Source organism: Chrysemys picta, chromosome 3 (assembly GCF_011386835.1).
Source record: "Chrysemys picta bellii isolate R12L10 chromosome 3, ASM1138683v2, whole genome shotgun sequence".
Lineage (NCBI taxonomy): Eukaryota > Metazoa > Chordata > Testudines > Emydidae > Chrysemys > Chrysemys picta.
In genome coordinates, this window is record NC_088793.1 from 70,612,227 (window position 1) to 70,629,116 (window position 16,890).

At 39.9% G+C, this 16,890-nt stretch overlaps 1 protein-coding gene across 1 annotated transcript in view; it reads right to left on the reverse strand.

Annotated features, from left to right (window-relative positions):
- Positions 1-15,906, reverse strand: part of GABRR2 (gamma-aminobutyric acid type A receptor subunit rho2) — a 64,040-nt gene extending 48,134 nt beyond the window's left edge. Inside the window, exon 1 of the mRNA XM_042857579.2 lies at positions 15,400-15,906. Within this exon, the coding sequence (XP_042713513.1) occupies positions 15,400-15,587 (188 nt within the window). The 5' untranslated portion in view covers positions 15,588-15,906. The remainder of the gene's footprint in view (positions 1-15,399) is intronic.
- Between the last annotated feature and the right edge of the window lie 984 nt (positions 15,907-16,890).

The following is a 16,890-nucleotide window of genomic DNA, read 5'->3' on the forward strand; positions in this document are numbered from 1 at the left end:
GTTCGTAACTCTGGTGTTTGTAACTCTGAGGTTCTATTGTACATTTATATCTATCCATTATGCCATACAAACTATGGGCATGCAAGCTACTGATGCTGGTGCCCAACCTTCAATGTGAGACTGATCTGGCAAGCAAGGGTGTCATAAGGAGGAGGGAGAAAACTTGTTCACCTTAGCCTCTAAGGATAGAACAAGAAGCAATGGGCTTAAACTGCAACAAGGGAGGTTTAGGTTGGACATTAGGAAAAAGTTCCTAACTGTCAGGGTGGTTAAACACTGGAATAAACTGCCTAGGGAGGTTGTGGAATCTCCATCTCTGGAGATATTTAAGAGTAGGTTAGATAATGTCTATCCGGGATGGTTTAGACAGTATTTGGTCCTGCCATGAGGGTAGGGGACTGGACTCGATGACCTCTCGAGGTCCCTTCCAGTCCTAGAATCTATGAAATCTATGAAATTTTGGGTACCATTGTTTCACCTCACCTAAAGGCTTACAGCGCCACTTGACAGCTCCACATCATCACTCACCGACAGATACATAAGATAAGTTTTCAAATGATATATGGGTGTGCGTAGGGTGGGTACGTTAAACTCCAAAAATATGGCCCTTTTTGGAGAATTGCCACACATCTAAAAAGAGCATAATATGAAAATATTAGGCCTGTATATAAATCAGTGGTACTGCCTCACTAGGAATATTGTGTTAATTGCACAAAAAGGGGATAGCAAAATCAGAGATGGACAGCAAGAATGATTAAGGGCATGGAAAAACTCTCATATCATGCAAGATTGTGAAAGGCGGTCGATAAGAGGAAACATGATAAAAGTATACAAAAAATAAATGCTTTAGAGAAAGTAGATCGAGAACACTTAGCCTCATAACACAAGGACAAGCTACCATTGAGGCTAAGAGCTTAACAAGATTCAAAAAAGGATTCGACATTTATATGAACAAGAAGAATATCCAGAATTCTAACAAACAGGAGTTTTGATAGGAATATAAAGCCAAACAGTAACTGGTAGGGGTTAGAAGGAAACTTTCCCTGGAGGAAGGTTACTTCATAACTGTCTACTTTAGGGTTTATTGAACTTCCCTCTGTGTAAGCCATACACAGTTAATTCTGATTAATTTTAACCACTCAGGAGAAAGACCTGAGCATCATTGTAGAGCTGCTCAGTGAAAACCTTCTACTCCAAAGATATGAGTAATCAAAGGAATAACCAAAAAAGCAAACAAAATGTTAGTTTTGTATAAGAATATTATGAACAATACTGATGATATTATAATGCCATCATATAAGTCAATGATACACCTTCACCTGGAATACTATATTTAATTCTGGACACTCCAGCTCACACAGATAAAGCAGAAATAGATGGCTCCAGAGATACACAACCAAACTGATTAGAGGCATAGAAAGACTCCCAACATGAGGACAGATTGAAAAAACTGACACCATTTACTTTTATGAGGAGATGAGAAAGAAGGGACATGGCAGAGTTATAGAAAACAAAGAATACTAGAGAAAATCAGCTGGGTGCTCTCTATTTACATTTCTCAAAATACTTAAAACAAGGGAGTACTGAATGATATTAAAAGACAACAAATTTAAAACTGACAAAAGGATTTTAAAAACCCCCACAAACACAGCACCCTTGGAACTCAGATGCAAAAATTTTAGGGCTAGAAGGGACTGTTGTGATTATATTGCCTGATTGCCTGCATTATGCAGACGATAGGATTTCACCAAGTCGTTCCTGCATCAAGCCCATAACTTCTGGTTGAGTTGAGGAATAAATCCAGTGTTTGCTCATAATTGTTCTTGGCTTCTGGAAGTAGCCCTTTTAAAGTGCCAAATTTTATTTATTTTATATATATATATTGTGATGGGGCAAGGCCAGATCGCTACAGTAAAGTAGTGAGGAACAGGTATGTTAGCCCCAGGCTAAACAAATCCCTGGTACCATGGTAACCAAATGGCAGTTGCTCCAGGTTAATCAAGACACCTGGGGCCAATTAAGATTCTTCTAGAAGGCAGGAGAGACCGCTAGATTGATTGGGACACCTGAAGCCAATTAAGGACTGGCTGGAACTAGTTAAAAGCCTCTCAATTAGTCAGTGCAGGGTGGGTGCCAGGAGCTATAGGAGGGAGTTGTGCTGTTGGAGGAACTAAGTAGTATGAATCCATATCAGGTGCAAGGAAGGAGGCCCTGAGGTAATTGTGAAGAAGATATTGAGTGGGGGCTGCTGTGGGGAAGTAGCCCAGGGAATTGTACATGCTCTATTTCCAAAAAGTCAGCTTTCATAGCTGCTAAGTTTAGGGTCCCTGGGCTGGAGCCTGGAGTAGAGGGTGGGCCCGGGCTTCCCCTTCCCCTCCCTGATTAATCACTGATACTGGGAGACAACAGAGACTGTGTGAGGGAGGGTTGTTTCTCCTCACCTCCCTTGCTGGCTTATGATGAAAATGGCTCAGTAGACTGTGACCCTTGCCTCTAGAGAGAGAAGGGCTATGTGGAGGGTCACAGTGAGCCTCTGAGGCTAGCAAAAATCCATCAGGAAACGCAGGACCCACGGAGTCAAGGACAGAACTTTGTCACTATATATATAACTGGTCAGAATTATCTTCTCATTGGCACAAGATAGCACTGAGACCGAGAGCTTAGCAGGATTAAAAACAAAAAAACTAAAACAAGGAAAAATAAAAAAAGGATTTGACATTTATATGGATAATAAGAACTTTCCAGGGCTACATTGGATGAGATCTAAAAAAAATTGAAACATAAGCCCTCAAGCTCCAGGGCATAAGCCAATCACTGATAGGGTAAAAACAAAAAATTCTTTATAAGCAGAATAGTTTATAATTGTCTATTATTGGTTTTCTTGCACCTTCTTCTACAGCGTCTCATGCTGACCACTGTCATGACAGAATACCGGTCTAAATGGACTATTGATCTGATGCAGTATGGCAATGCCTATTACCTATTTCTTAATATGATTTTAGTTTAATATGCTCAGTGAATACCTTCCTTGTCTCCAGTACAGTTTCTGAAAACTGCTAAATAAAGGCCCCATTACCTTTCCAGAATAGGTACAGAAAGTTGGAGAGGATAACACACTTGGTAAATCCAATACAAAAGAAGTACTAAGAGCTTGTATTTACTACTGGAGTAAGTCGAATTAAATTACTCTACTCCAGCTACGTGAATAACGTAGCTTAGGTGGACTTACCCCGGTGTCTTCACTGCGCTGCATCAATGGGAGACGCTCTCCCATTGACTTACCTTAATCTTCTCGGGGAGCTGGAGTACAAGGGTCAACCAGAAAGCGCTCTGCCATCAATTTAGCAGATCTTCACTAGACTCACTAAATCAACTCCTGCTCCATTGATTGCAGCAGTGTCAATCTCCCAGTAGTGCAGACAAGCAGCCCTAAGATCAGAATCTCCTGTTTTTCTATATAACAAAGTGCACCACAGCTACAGTTGTACAGTGGAAGCTAAATGCAAAATGGAGCAGAATGTACTAAAAGTAGTACATGGCTATCTGTCATAACTACGAACTATCTTGGATTGACATTCAAAATTTAATCTCTCCTTTACACATAGTAAAGTCAGCTGAGCATTGAGGGAATCTCTGGGCAGCTTTAAGCTGGCTCTAATAAAGCCCTCAGAGCTCCCCAGTCTAGGGGACATGTTGGGGGTGTTGCTAAACTGCCAGTGAGGATTCGCTAATTAATGTGAGTGACCAATTCAATCCCCTGCTGTCTCTAGGATCCCAGAGGACAGCCAGCCATCTTTGTCCCTACCTTCAGGTGTGATGAGTACTGCTGCAGTCCACCTGAGAATTCAGCCCCTAACTGATGGGAGCAATTTTATTTTCAGAATGTGTGGAAAACTGTATCAATTCCCCAGTAGCTGATAGAAACAAATCCAAAGGCAGTTCATGGGCATTGACATTCACCAGTGTAAATAAAAGTGTATTCCACACTGCTCACTATCACATGTTCTACATATCCTGGATCAGCTGGTGTCTGTGACCCTTAATCTTGCAAAAATTAAAGCTTTTTATGATTCTTTAGGTGGGAATATTTTGTGCTAATATTCCCACCTAAAGATTCATGTGCTAATATTTTGTTATCAATGTTGTTGCTCAAGTTTTTAGTCTGCTTCACAGATAAAGTAGAATATGGTTTGTTCCTGATATTGTGTAATACCCATTGTGATGTCTTGCTTAGGACACCCAGAACTGTGAGTCCCCGTGTTTCTACTCTACTTCAGCATGAGTGAACTTTGCTGCTGCTAAGCTGTGTGTCAGTTCAAACCTTGCCTTGAAGGTAACAATCAGTAAACTCCAGTTCCCGAGTTCCCTTGGGACGTCTCCCTGCAGAGTTCAGCCCCTCTCACTGGGCACTAATGGAAGTTATGAAGTTAGCTGCCTCCAAAGAGGCGGCACACATCAGCCTGTTAGGTTAGCTGAAGACTCACACTCCACTTCAATTCACAGCACTGAGATGATTTTGTAATAAAACAAGAATAAGTTTATTAACAAAGAACAGAGATTTAAGAGGTACACAGCAAGAGAAAAGAGACTGGAATGGTTACAAACAAAACTTTCTTGGGACAAAACTTCATCTTAACAAGTTACGATTTTTGCTTAAGCAGTTTTCTTACTTATATCAAGTTACCAGCATCCTCTCCCTTCAGGCGAGGGGATCCAGCTTTCACAGGCTCACAATTCTCTATGTCCCCAAAGTGATGGATGACAAAAAGGCTTCTGTTAATGTTTCCCAAAACTCATTGTTTTGTCCCCAGAGTCAGGATGATCTCCTGCTGGTCTTCCCTTCCTGTTGATTTCCCGCCACCCAGCTGATCTGTATATAAATGAGGTTTCTGTTGTTTTGATTCCAAAATGCACTGGAGACACAGATAGCTGCCTTCCCTTCTATCTGGGAGAAAACCGGTTTCCCCCTTTGTTTGGTCACAGACCTTAAAGCATAATCTTAGTTAGTATCCATAATTCTTCATATAGTGTTCATACATACACTTCACAATAATATTAATCACCAGCTTTCATAAAATACCTTATTCAATGCCCTTTTATAGTACAGTAATATTGTATACAATCAGTTGAATCAATTGCATATTCTTTGGGGTTTACACCCCTTGTTCTCCCCAGTCCCTAATCGTCACACTGATCATGCAAACTATCAGTAAATCAAACCTCATTTACTGTGGTCCTGACCCTGCATTCCTTATCCACCCAACACCCATCAGACGCTAAACCACCAGCAACACCAATGACAATTATAGTGTTAAATAAAGGTCACACAAGGATGCTTTTTCTGCAGAGAAACTCTCTTTTGGTATGGGTGTTACACCAGGCAACAAAGTTTAAAATTTTTTTTAATGCTTTAGGAATGATTTTGCATATCCCACTCTTGGCTTCACTTCACTCTCTGCCACGTATGAGTTATGAGGTTATCTTTGGCTTGTGAGAGCAAAAAGTATATTGTACACTGTCCATCATTATGATGAAATCAATGGGAGCTGCATCTGTATAAGTGAGAGCAGAACTGGGCCAGTATGTTTGAGTGCAAGGATACAGCACAGTGGCCTTCAGCACTAGAAATGCCGTTTGGCCACTGATCACGGCAGAGAGCCGCAGAACTAAATGTGTGCTTGGAGCTTTACAGGTTCTTCTGGAGGAAAGATCCCAGCTCTGGAAAACTTACGATCTATATAGACAATTATACAGACAAAGGATGGTAGGAAGGAATAGGGCTTAGACATTACTGACTGCCACTGACTTGTGTGACATTGGGCAAGTCATTTCATCTCCCAATTTACAATGATATGACCCAAATGGGGGAATAATGGTATAAATGTCACTCAGAACTTGGTTCCTTTGATGCCACTGCCATTCACAAGTACTAGTCTGTGCTCTCAACACATTCTATGTAACGTGCTCTGAGATCTAGGGATACAAAGTTCTGTACAATGGTAAATTATATTATTATGTAAAATACAAGCATTTGTGCAAAAGAAATAGACACTATGTTAATCACAGCAGATGAATAACTGTTATGATCTGAACTGTACTTGGGTTCAAGGAGAAATCAACCATTCAAACTGTGGTTCTGTTGACATCACTGCCAACCACATGCATCTGTCTCTCTCTGTCCATTGGGTTTTTTGTTTTTAAATTGCTATTTTCTCCAGGAGCAATGCTGTTTTGTAGTTGCAAGATGTTTTGTGATACACCATCTACATGACCTTGTTCAACCGAAAGGAGAGCCACATGCAAATAGAGCATGGCATGCTGAGGCTTGTGTTGCAACATGCTGATGGTTTGTGGTTTGTAGCCCTCCAATTTCCTTCGGTATCTACTGTACTATACTGATACCAAGCAGTAGTTAATACTTCAGTATCTAATGCACATTACTAATATTAGGTACTGTAACTAATTCTTCATGGATATTACCATAGTAAAATGAAACTCGAGGTTGATTAAACATAATTAAGGTGTACAATACTCACAATATTTTAACTTTTTAAATTAATCATTGCCGTTAGTAATCTTCTTTCCCATACACTAACTTTATTACTCTTCTGAGCAATTTGCTTTAAATGAGAATTCGGAAAGTAATTTACTCTAGAAAAATGTACCAACAACAATAATCTCATTTTCCCTTGAAGCCGGACATGCATTTCAAGTGAAGAACATCAATTTAGAAAGCCTTCCCAGCAATGTAAACAAATAGGCAAGGATATTCAAAACTCACAAGTGGTTTTATGTACCTCACTTTTTGGATGCCCAGCCCCAAGCGCATACTCGGGACTTTCTGAAAATCAGGCCCCTTTTAGATATTTCAAGTTGGGTACCCAAAATCCCTGGGCACTTCTGAAAATCTTGGCCAATTCTTTTCAACTAACCAAAGTTCAAATCAAACTCCATTTCCATAGTGCTTTGTTTAAATTAATATCATATTCAGCATTTGGAAAAAAGAGAGACTCCATCCTTTTCCAAGTGTGGCTGTTGAAGATTGTAATTGAGGGGTGAAAAGGAAAGCACAGAGAGGTAGACATACAGAATGTCACTGAATCACAGTATTCCAGATGCAGAAATAGACACACCAGATTAAATTTCAGTGGACAGTTATATTGATTGATAAATTATTTATAAATAATGGCCCCTGCCTTATAATCACATATGCCTGTATTTTTGCCCGTCTATGTAGTCCCCTGGACTTCAAGGGCTCTACTTAATGTGTACAAAACAGGGCCATCACGCGACTAAAAAAATTAATCGTGATTAATTGCACTGTTAAACAATAATAGAATACCATTTATTTTAATATTTTTGGATGTTTTCTACATTTTCAAATATATTGATTTCAATTACAACAAAATAAATAGTATTTTTCAATTCACCTAATATAAGTACTGTAGTGCAATCTCTTTATCATGAATGTTGAACTTACAAATGTAGAATTATGTACAAAAAATAACTGCATTCAAAAATAAAACGATGTAAAACTTTAGGGCCTACAAGTCCACTCAGTCCTACTTCAGCCAAATCGCTCAGAAAAACAAGTTTGTTTACATTTGCAGGAGATAATGCTGCCCGTTTCTTGTTTACAATGTCACCTGAAAGTGAGAACAGGCATTTGCATGGCACTGTTGTAGCTAGCGTTGCAAGATATTTACATGCCAGATGCACTAAACATTCATATGTCCCTTCATGCTTTGACCACCATTCCAGAGGACATGTGTCGATGCAGATGATGGGTTCTACTCGATAACGATCCAAAGCAGAGTGGACCGACACATGTTCATTTTCATCATCATGAGTCAGATGCCCCCAGCAGAAGGTTGAATTTCTTTTTTGGTGGTTCGGGTTCTGTAGTTTCCACATCAGAGTGTTGCTCTTTTAAGACTTCTGAAAGCATGTTCCACACCTCATCCCTCTCAGATTTTGGAGGGCACTTCAGATTCTTAAACCTGGGGTTGAGTGCTGTATCTATTTTTAGAAATCTCACATTGGTATCTTCTTTCGTTTTGTCAAATCTGCCGTGAAAGTATTCTTAAAATGAATACGTGCTGGGTCTTCATCCGAGACTGCTATAACATGAAATATATATTACAGAATGTGGGTAAAACACAGAGTAGGAGACAAACAATTATCCCCCAAGGAATTCAGTCACAAATTTAACACATTTAACGAGAATCAGCAGCATGGAAGCATATCCTCTGGAATGGTTGCCTAAGCATGAAGGGGCATACGAATGTTTAGCATATCTGGCACGTAAATACCTTGCAACACTGGCTACAAAAGTGCCATGCAAATGCTTGTTCTCACTTTCTGGTGTCATCGTAAATAAGAAACTAACAGCATTATCTCCCATAAATGTAAACAAACTGGTTTGTCTTAGTGATTAGCTGAACAAGAAGTATGACTGAGTGGACTTGTAGGCTCTAAAGTTTTATACTGTTGGGTTTTTTTAAGTGCAGTTATGTAACGAAAAAAATCTACATTTGTAAGTTACACTTTCACGATAGATTGCACTACAGTGCTTGTATGAGGTGAATTGAAAAATACTGTTTCTTTTGTTTATCATTTTTACAGTGCAAATATTTATAATCAAAAATAATAATATAAAGTGTATTCTGTGTTGTAATAGAAATCAATATATTTGAAAATGTAGAAAAACATCCAAAAATATTTAATACATTTTAATTGGTATTCTATTGTTTAACAGTGCAATTAATCACGATTGTTTTAATCGCAATTAATTTTTTGAGTTAATTGCGTGAGTTAACTGCTATTACTCGACAGCCCTAGTATAAAGTTATTCCCTGTGTACTTGCAAGACAGGTCAAATTTACATGATCAATGACTTATCTAAGAGAACCTTCAAGGAACAGGTGTCAAATTTGGCAGAAAAAAAAAAAAACATACATCAGTGGTACCAAACTCTCAGGATCATTATATCCCAAAAGAATGTCTCAAACCTGTCTTTTACTGTATTGTGTGTCATCTATTGAGATGGGGTCAGGCCAGACAGCTATAGGAGAGTAGTCCTATTGGGTGCTGGGAAGTGGATAGGCGTAAGCCCGCCCACAGCTAAAAGCCCCTCCCCCAGCATGGGGAGGAGCTACTGAGCCCAGAACTCAACAAAGTTCAGGAGACAACAATGGAAAAAACAGGAGCAGGCGTGGGGTCAAAGGGTCAAAACTAGGGAACCTGAAAAGGACTCTGAGCAGAGAACCCCATACAGCACCTACTGCTCCTCAAAGGCATCCAAGGAGCCAGCAGACGCCGTCCAGAGGAACTCTGCCTGGATGCGTGAGCAGATAAAGGAACGAAAACAGGCCCTACAGTCACACCGCCCCCCCTCAGCCAACCTCCTCTTCCTGGTGTTATAAATAGCCACTTGGCCATGGCCAGGAGGAGGTTCACGAGGCGGTCCCTGGACTTCGTGGGGCCACGAATAGGGTGTGCATAAATAAACAGGTGCAGGGAAAAGTGCAGCCAGAACCTCAATAAGAGGTTCTGGAGGAGCCGGAAGAGGGGCTGCAACCTGGCGCACTGAAGATACACCACAGAAAGGGCGGGTTCTGGGGATAGAGGTGAACCATACCAGGTACACGCCCGTGCTCACGGCTCCATGTAGTAGCCGCCAGCTAATATCCCTGGCGGGCAACCACACTAGGGTAGAATACAAGCTGGCCTACCGGGGATCCCCACCCTCCAGAGCTGGTAATAGGTCCCGCCACTTGGTGTCTGGACAGGACGCAAGGGTGGGGAAATGAAGCGTGTGGAGCACGAGCATGTACAGTTGTTCTCTTGGTGCGGTTCGGAAGCAAACCGGTTGCAGAGCACGCAGCTGGCTCGGGGTATGAGGAGGAGGAGGGGGCTGGGAGGGCTAATGGGGCAGGATGAAAGATCCAGAAGGCCTGGGGTGAGGGGTGGGTGGGGAGCGCCCTCTTGCAGGACCCGCTCGAGATTGGAGCCCTCGGAGGCAGCAGAGGAAGGCATGTGCCAGCATGCTCCATGCCGGCTATCTGCACTATAAAGGAGTCTCTGCAGGGCCTGGAGGTGGAAGACATGGACCTGAGTGCACAAGCATTTCAGGCCCTGTGCCCCCTCCTCCATAGGGTCCCTCCCTTCTCCAGGGGGTATAGGAAAGTGGTAGAAGGCAGGTATATTAGCCCCAGGATAAGCAGGTCCCTTTTCCCCTGGTAATTGAACAGGGGTACTCCAGGTTAATTAGGACATATGGGGTCAATCAAGGACCTGCCAGAACCTGTTAAAAGCCTCCCCTCCAGTCAGATAGGCACGTGCAATAGGAACTGTGGGGAGCAGGTGTGCTACTGGAGAGCTGGATGGTGCAGACACTGACAAATGCCAGAAGGAACATCTCACAGGTGAAAAGCAGGGGAAACCCTGCCCAACCAGGCGTACAGCCCTTCTGGGCCCTAGAGGTTTGGGGGAAGAGACCCCACCAGAGGGGAGAGACTGAACTGGGTGTCTGGCCTGCTGCCACTACAGCCGGAGGAGCTACCAGAGACTAAGAGGCTCCCCTCGCCTGTCAGGAAGGCTGGGAGGAACCTCTGCTCTGGCAAGGTGAAGACAGTAAACCCAGGGATGTGGGGAAATTCAAGGGAGAGAGGAATTCCCCAGCCCCCGGCTCAGAGGAAGCACGGAATCCACCAAGCCAGAGAAGGAGCTCTGCCACACCACACAGAATACACCAAATTGATCCTTGGTGTAACTCTGACTTCCATAACTGTTTTGACTCTGCAGTTCATTTAGTGTTCTGTTTCTGAGAAAACTGGTGAAATCTCAAATCTTTATTATGTTAGCAATTCTAGGCCCGTTTTAGTTATGAGCCCCTGGTTTTGCCTTTGCTGAAAGACATATGGATTATTATATATTCTCCCTTTGACCCACTCATCACATGTTCATTTTACATAAAAAGAATGATAAATAATAACTCAGTAAACTTCAAACAATCAAATGGGTGGTTTTGATTCCTTTCTTACTGAAGAAATTCCACAATTTTCTTCTCAGTCTAACAGTGGTTTGGGCTTCTTATGCATCCTTGTGAAAAATTACCAAGCATAGATGTTGCAAAATCTAAGTAGCCTACAATGTCTTTGTAACTTTGTAATTGCAAATAACTTGGGAAATTACACACAAAAACTATGTTAAAGGAACATTATTAATTACATGATCACAAACTACTTTCCAACAAGACCCCTCCCTCATTCAGTGCACAGAATAGACCTGATATAGGGAGTAATCAGGGTTGTGTAGTGAAGGAGACTGTTATCTGTAAGACTCGTTTCATTTGTTGTAGAAGCTGGGAGGTGTGTAGTGAATGAGGCAAGGGATTACCATGACAGAAAGCCTGGTCTCGTCCGTTAAGGCAGCTGAATGCTGCCCTGGGGGACTGGATTATATCTCTGCCTCTCCCACAGAGTTCCTGTATGATGCTGAGCAAGTCACTGAGGGTATGTCTACACTGCAGCTGGGAGGTGTGATTCCCATCATGGGCAGACAGACTCACACTAGCTCAGCTCGAGCTACCATGCTAAATGTGTGGATTTTGCAACACTGGGGGCAGCTCGGGCCAGCTGCTGGAGCCCAACTCCACCCAACCCTCTCAGTCCAAGATCAGGCAGGTAGATCAAGCTGCTGCCAGTGCCACAACATCCACACTCTATTTTTTATGTGCTACCTCAAGCTGAGCTAGTCAGCTCCTCATACCAATCAGACCTCCCAGCTGCAATGTAGACATGACCTTAACCAAACTCTTCACAGGTAGTCACTAATTGTGTGTTCCTCATTTTCTGGGTGGGTACACAACTTGAGACCCTGGGGTCTGATTTGAAGACGTGCTGAGCACACAGACCTGTACCTGAAGTCAATGGTGGCTGTGATTTGAACAAATAAAGAGCTGTATAATGCTAAGTACTCTTAAAAATCAGGTCCTTGGTATCTCAAATTGGGCACTTAAAATTAGTGGATACTTTTGATTTTACTCTCTGTGCCTCAGTTTCCTAACTGTAAAACGGGGATAATATCACCCCCTCAACTCACAGGGATCTTGTGAAGATAAATTCAATAATGTTTGTGAAACACTCAGATACTATAGTGACGAGCACCATATAAAAGCCTATGAGGAAATTATTAATTTTGTCTTCAGAGCAGGGTCTGAATAGTATGCAATAAATAAGACCTAATGCCACACGTTGAACAATGATGAAAAATATTGATCCCAGTCCATTCTGTGAACTGAATGAGGCAGAGGCCTTGTGAAAAAAATAGCTTGTAATCATGTAATTAAAGACTATCATAATGCATACTCACAAGGGAGATAGCAACTGTGAAAAAACGGGACAGGGGGTGGGGAATAATAGGCACTTACATAAGAAAAAGTCCCCAAAAAATGGGACTGTCCCTTTAAAAATGGTGCGGATGGTCACCCTATTAATTCAGGAATTTTCCAACTTTTGAGTGCTTGACTTTGCAACTCTAATAATATTGGTTTAATATTCTTTTAAAATAGCTGTGTTTGGTGTCATGTAATTAAAATGATAGAAGAAGCTATGTACATAGAACATAGGACAAGGAGCCAAGGGGCGAGCTTCTATTCTTGGCTTTGCCACTGCTCTGCTGTTTTGCTTTAGCCAAATCACTTAATCGCTTTGTGTCTCAGTTTACCCATCTTTAATATTCATTATTCTGGGAACTAAGGGGGTCACGTAATATTAAACAAAGTTCTTTAAGATCCTGGAATATAACACTCTAAAAAGTCATCAAACCACAAACTATGGAGCAGAAAGATTTTTGGGTTAATAGAGCCAAAACCAAAGGCCTTTGAAGTCATGTAAAGACTCCTATTAACATACATGGCTTTTTAGTATGCACATATACTACACTGACCGGCACCTTACCTAAGATGGAAAATGGAAAAACTTTTAAATATAGACTCCAATAGTTGAAAATATTTTTCTTGCCTAATGTATTTATAGAAAAAGAAGCAAGAGAAATACAAAGCAGAATGCATGAGGCAGGTACAAAAATAAAAAAAATAAAAGACCCATTTATTTTTGTTTCTCTCTATAAGAAATGGCAATCTGACATTGAAACTGGGTTTCATTTGACTGCAGGCAAAAAAGTCCAGCACCATGCAATTTTCAGCACAGGTTTGGTTTAAACACAAGACAACCAGAGTTTTGCAGTACAAAATAATCAGGAATATTTAAGTTACTGTTACTATTTAACTCTGTATAAAATGTTTTTAACAGTGAGCACTACAGAAATGTCTATAAATAAAAAGAAATGTGATTCTCATTTTCAGGTTTCTAAATAAACTTCATTTTACATACATTTAAATGAATGCATTAAGAAAGTTTATATGGATAAATCACAAGGACATAGTGGTCTATGCTAAGTAGTATACAAATATAGTTTTGGTGGTTATTTAACATCTGTGGAGAAAGACATAAAAACTGTTCCTTATACTTTTGAAATATAATGATTTATCCTTTCATTGGCTAACACATTGTTTGTTATACATCATTAATTCACAGTAAACCAAGTAATATCTATCGTCCTCTACAGTGCATAATCCATGTATTTAGGGAAAAAGTTTGACTATTTCTTGAATTCTCTACTATTACAACTTTGCAAAAGTCAGTGGGGGTAGGTAATAGTTTATTTTAATAAATGTCAAGAATAATTGCGAAGAGAGAAACCTTCCAATAACAACTTATTAACCAAGAGAGTGGCAGTACTTTTTAAAAGAGAAATATTCAGACTGTAAAAATGTGTATTAGCAGTTTATGCTGCTTTGTAACTTTTCAAGGTAGAGTTCAACCATATAGGAAAGAATCCCACGCAAGTACTAATGGTGAATCATTAGATTTCGCAAACAAATATTCTGAAAGAAAGCCCAGCATGCTTCAGATTTACATTCAGTAAGGACTAGATTCTTTTGAAGTCAGTGGCAAAGTATTCCTTTTGGTGTAAATGGTTTAGCATCAGGCCCTAGATGTCTAAATTAGAGAATAAATTTTGTCACTAAAAACATGTGCTTGCATAGTCTGCATTAAATACCAATAGTAATATTAGACAATACTAGCCTCTCTGCTTCTTTCATAATACATTTGCTGCAAAATGTCTACTGAATCTCAGCACTTTCTGTAGATAAAAAGGTATGTTCACAGTGCCATGCCAAACAATACAAAATGAATAAAAAGATGACTGTGTACAGTCAGAGTGATTCCATTTAATAAGATGGATTAACCCAACTTTATTTTCAAGCTCTTAACCTAGCAAACAATCGTCTAAGATATAATTGTCACTGGATGACATAACTCTATACAAAAAGGGATAATATTCTCTGGACTGCTTGGCAGGTTTGGAAGCTTATCTTTTCTAATGTAAATCTCTTCTCGCCCCCAGTCTCAGTAATATTAAATCTAACAAACTTCACTAAGACCTTTACCTCTTTGGTGCACACTTGCCTGATTAATACTATAAAAAGTTATATTAAATTTTCCAAAATTTTTCCAAAATGTATCTGCAGAATAACTTTACAAAGCTGATAGAGTATATACTCTCATGCAGTAAGAATACCATGCACACTAACTAAAACCCCACAAGTTCTCATGAGAAAATGAAATGCATTTTCAGGTGGATTTGCATAATAGAGATGTTTAAATAAACAACCACAGGAAAATAGAAGGCACTTTGAAAGATTCATTTCAAATAAAGCCTTGTGTTATTGCTGGGAGGATATTTAAAACTGAATTGGCTGAACCCTTGTTCTACATCTACCTTCAATTCTTACTGTATCTACAGTATTGTGTGTGCATGTCTGAGACTGTGTTCACTAAAATACAATCAATGGCCAGGTTACCAATGACAGCTGCTAGAAACATGACCAATTACAGTTAAATCTGAAGATAGCAGTAAAGATTGTATAAGGTTATTCAGAAGACGTAGAAGCTAGTCACATATACAATTAAAATAGGCAAATTTTATGTACACATCTAACTGAACTGACTGTATACATCTATACAGTATTACTTTCACTAGTAAAAAGCAACAGAGGGTCCTGTGGCACCTTTGAGACTAACAGAAGTACTGGGAGCATAAGCTTTTGTGGGTCAGAACCTCACTTCTTCAGATGCAAGACTTGCATCTGAAGAAGTGAGGTTCTGACCCACGAAAGCTTATGCTCCCAGTACTTCTGTTAGTCTCAAAGGTGCCACAGGACCCTCTGTTGCTTTTTACAGATTCAGACTAACACGGCTACCCCTCTGATACTTTCACTAGTGTATATGTAGTGAGAGCAAGAGAGTTATATATTTTAAGGTTCCTTACCTTGCCTTCTGCACCTCCAGCTGACCTGTCCACCTCCTCCTCCTGTGCTTTCTGCTCTCCACAAGAAGGACAAAGCAAAAGAGTAATAAAATGAGTTTTGCAAAATAAGGCATTTTATGGAAAAGAGTGATGAGACACTCTACACTCCAATAACCTCCTGCAGTACAAATCCACCCTAGTTTAAACATTGAATCAGCTATAATTCCAGGGTCATGTGTTTGTCAGAGTGATCATTGTTAAAAATACTGCTTTTCTGATTCAATAATTTAAACTGGCTTTTGCGGGCTTCTCACTCGAAGCTCATCCTTCATCACTGCGTAGTGATTGGCCATTACTCAAGAAGAAGTTTCTCCTGGCAAACAACATTTCCACTCGGTCCTAAAGGAGATATTTGCCAAAAGTCATTATATAAAAAGACTGCAATTCCACATGCCAGCTTTTTGTTCAAGCCGCTAATCTCAGAACTGTACTATCCTTCTGTCAGACTGTATAAAACCATGCTGTCTCTTTTCATTAGGGATCCCAGATTTTTTATCACTATAATACGCATTTTTAACAAGGTGGTGCCAATATGTTTTGTGTTTAAGATCAGTACACTTTGCATTGCTGTACATATTTTAGTATAGTTTTAGGGAATTTGATTTTTTTCTAGATCAGTTAACAGTCAGTCAACTGTGTAGTATAATTTGTACCAGCATGCTATTTCTGTGATGTCAAATTTTTTTTAAAAGCCCATAATTCTTCCAAAAGAATTTCCCCCCCCCATAGGTTAACAGCATTAAAGTGGTTATTTATTTTGAATATTAGGATTTCTCTAATAATTTAATTGTTAAAAATTAAAATTAAATAAAATATTGTTGGATTTTAGGACACTCAGTAACTAAATCTTCTACGGTTCCAATCCTGCAAATATGAAAGTATGCAAGAAACTTTGTACATGTGAGTAGTCACTACTCATGTGAGTAGTGGGTTGTGGGACTGAGACCTTAATCTGTTAAAAAGCTTTGAGATTAGCATGAAAAGACATTACAGCAGCTGCTTTTTATCACAAGGAAGAGGATGTTTTCAGGTGTCATTCTGAAGTTTGTTTATTTACTAAACAGTAAAGACAGGGGAATTCAATATTATACCTTGTCTTGACAGATGAAGAGGAAAGAATCACAGAACTAAAAATTAATAGTAATTTAGGTGCAAGTGAACATGAACATTTATAATGTACCAAGAGAATAAAACCCAGACCAGCATGGTGGGTGTGTGCGTTGGGTGTGTGTTGTATTATAGCCCTGTGTATTAAAAAAAATCAACCTGGTTTAGTGGGGAAATGAAGGCAACCATAAAAAATATGTATATAACAAAAGGAAGAAAGGAAAAGTTGATAGTAATAAATATAAATCAGAAACTAAGAATTATAGAAAATTGATAAGGGAAGCAAAGGGACAAGGAGAAATGTATAGCCAGCAGAGTTGGTTTTTGTTTGTTTGTTTTTGCTTT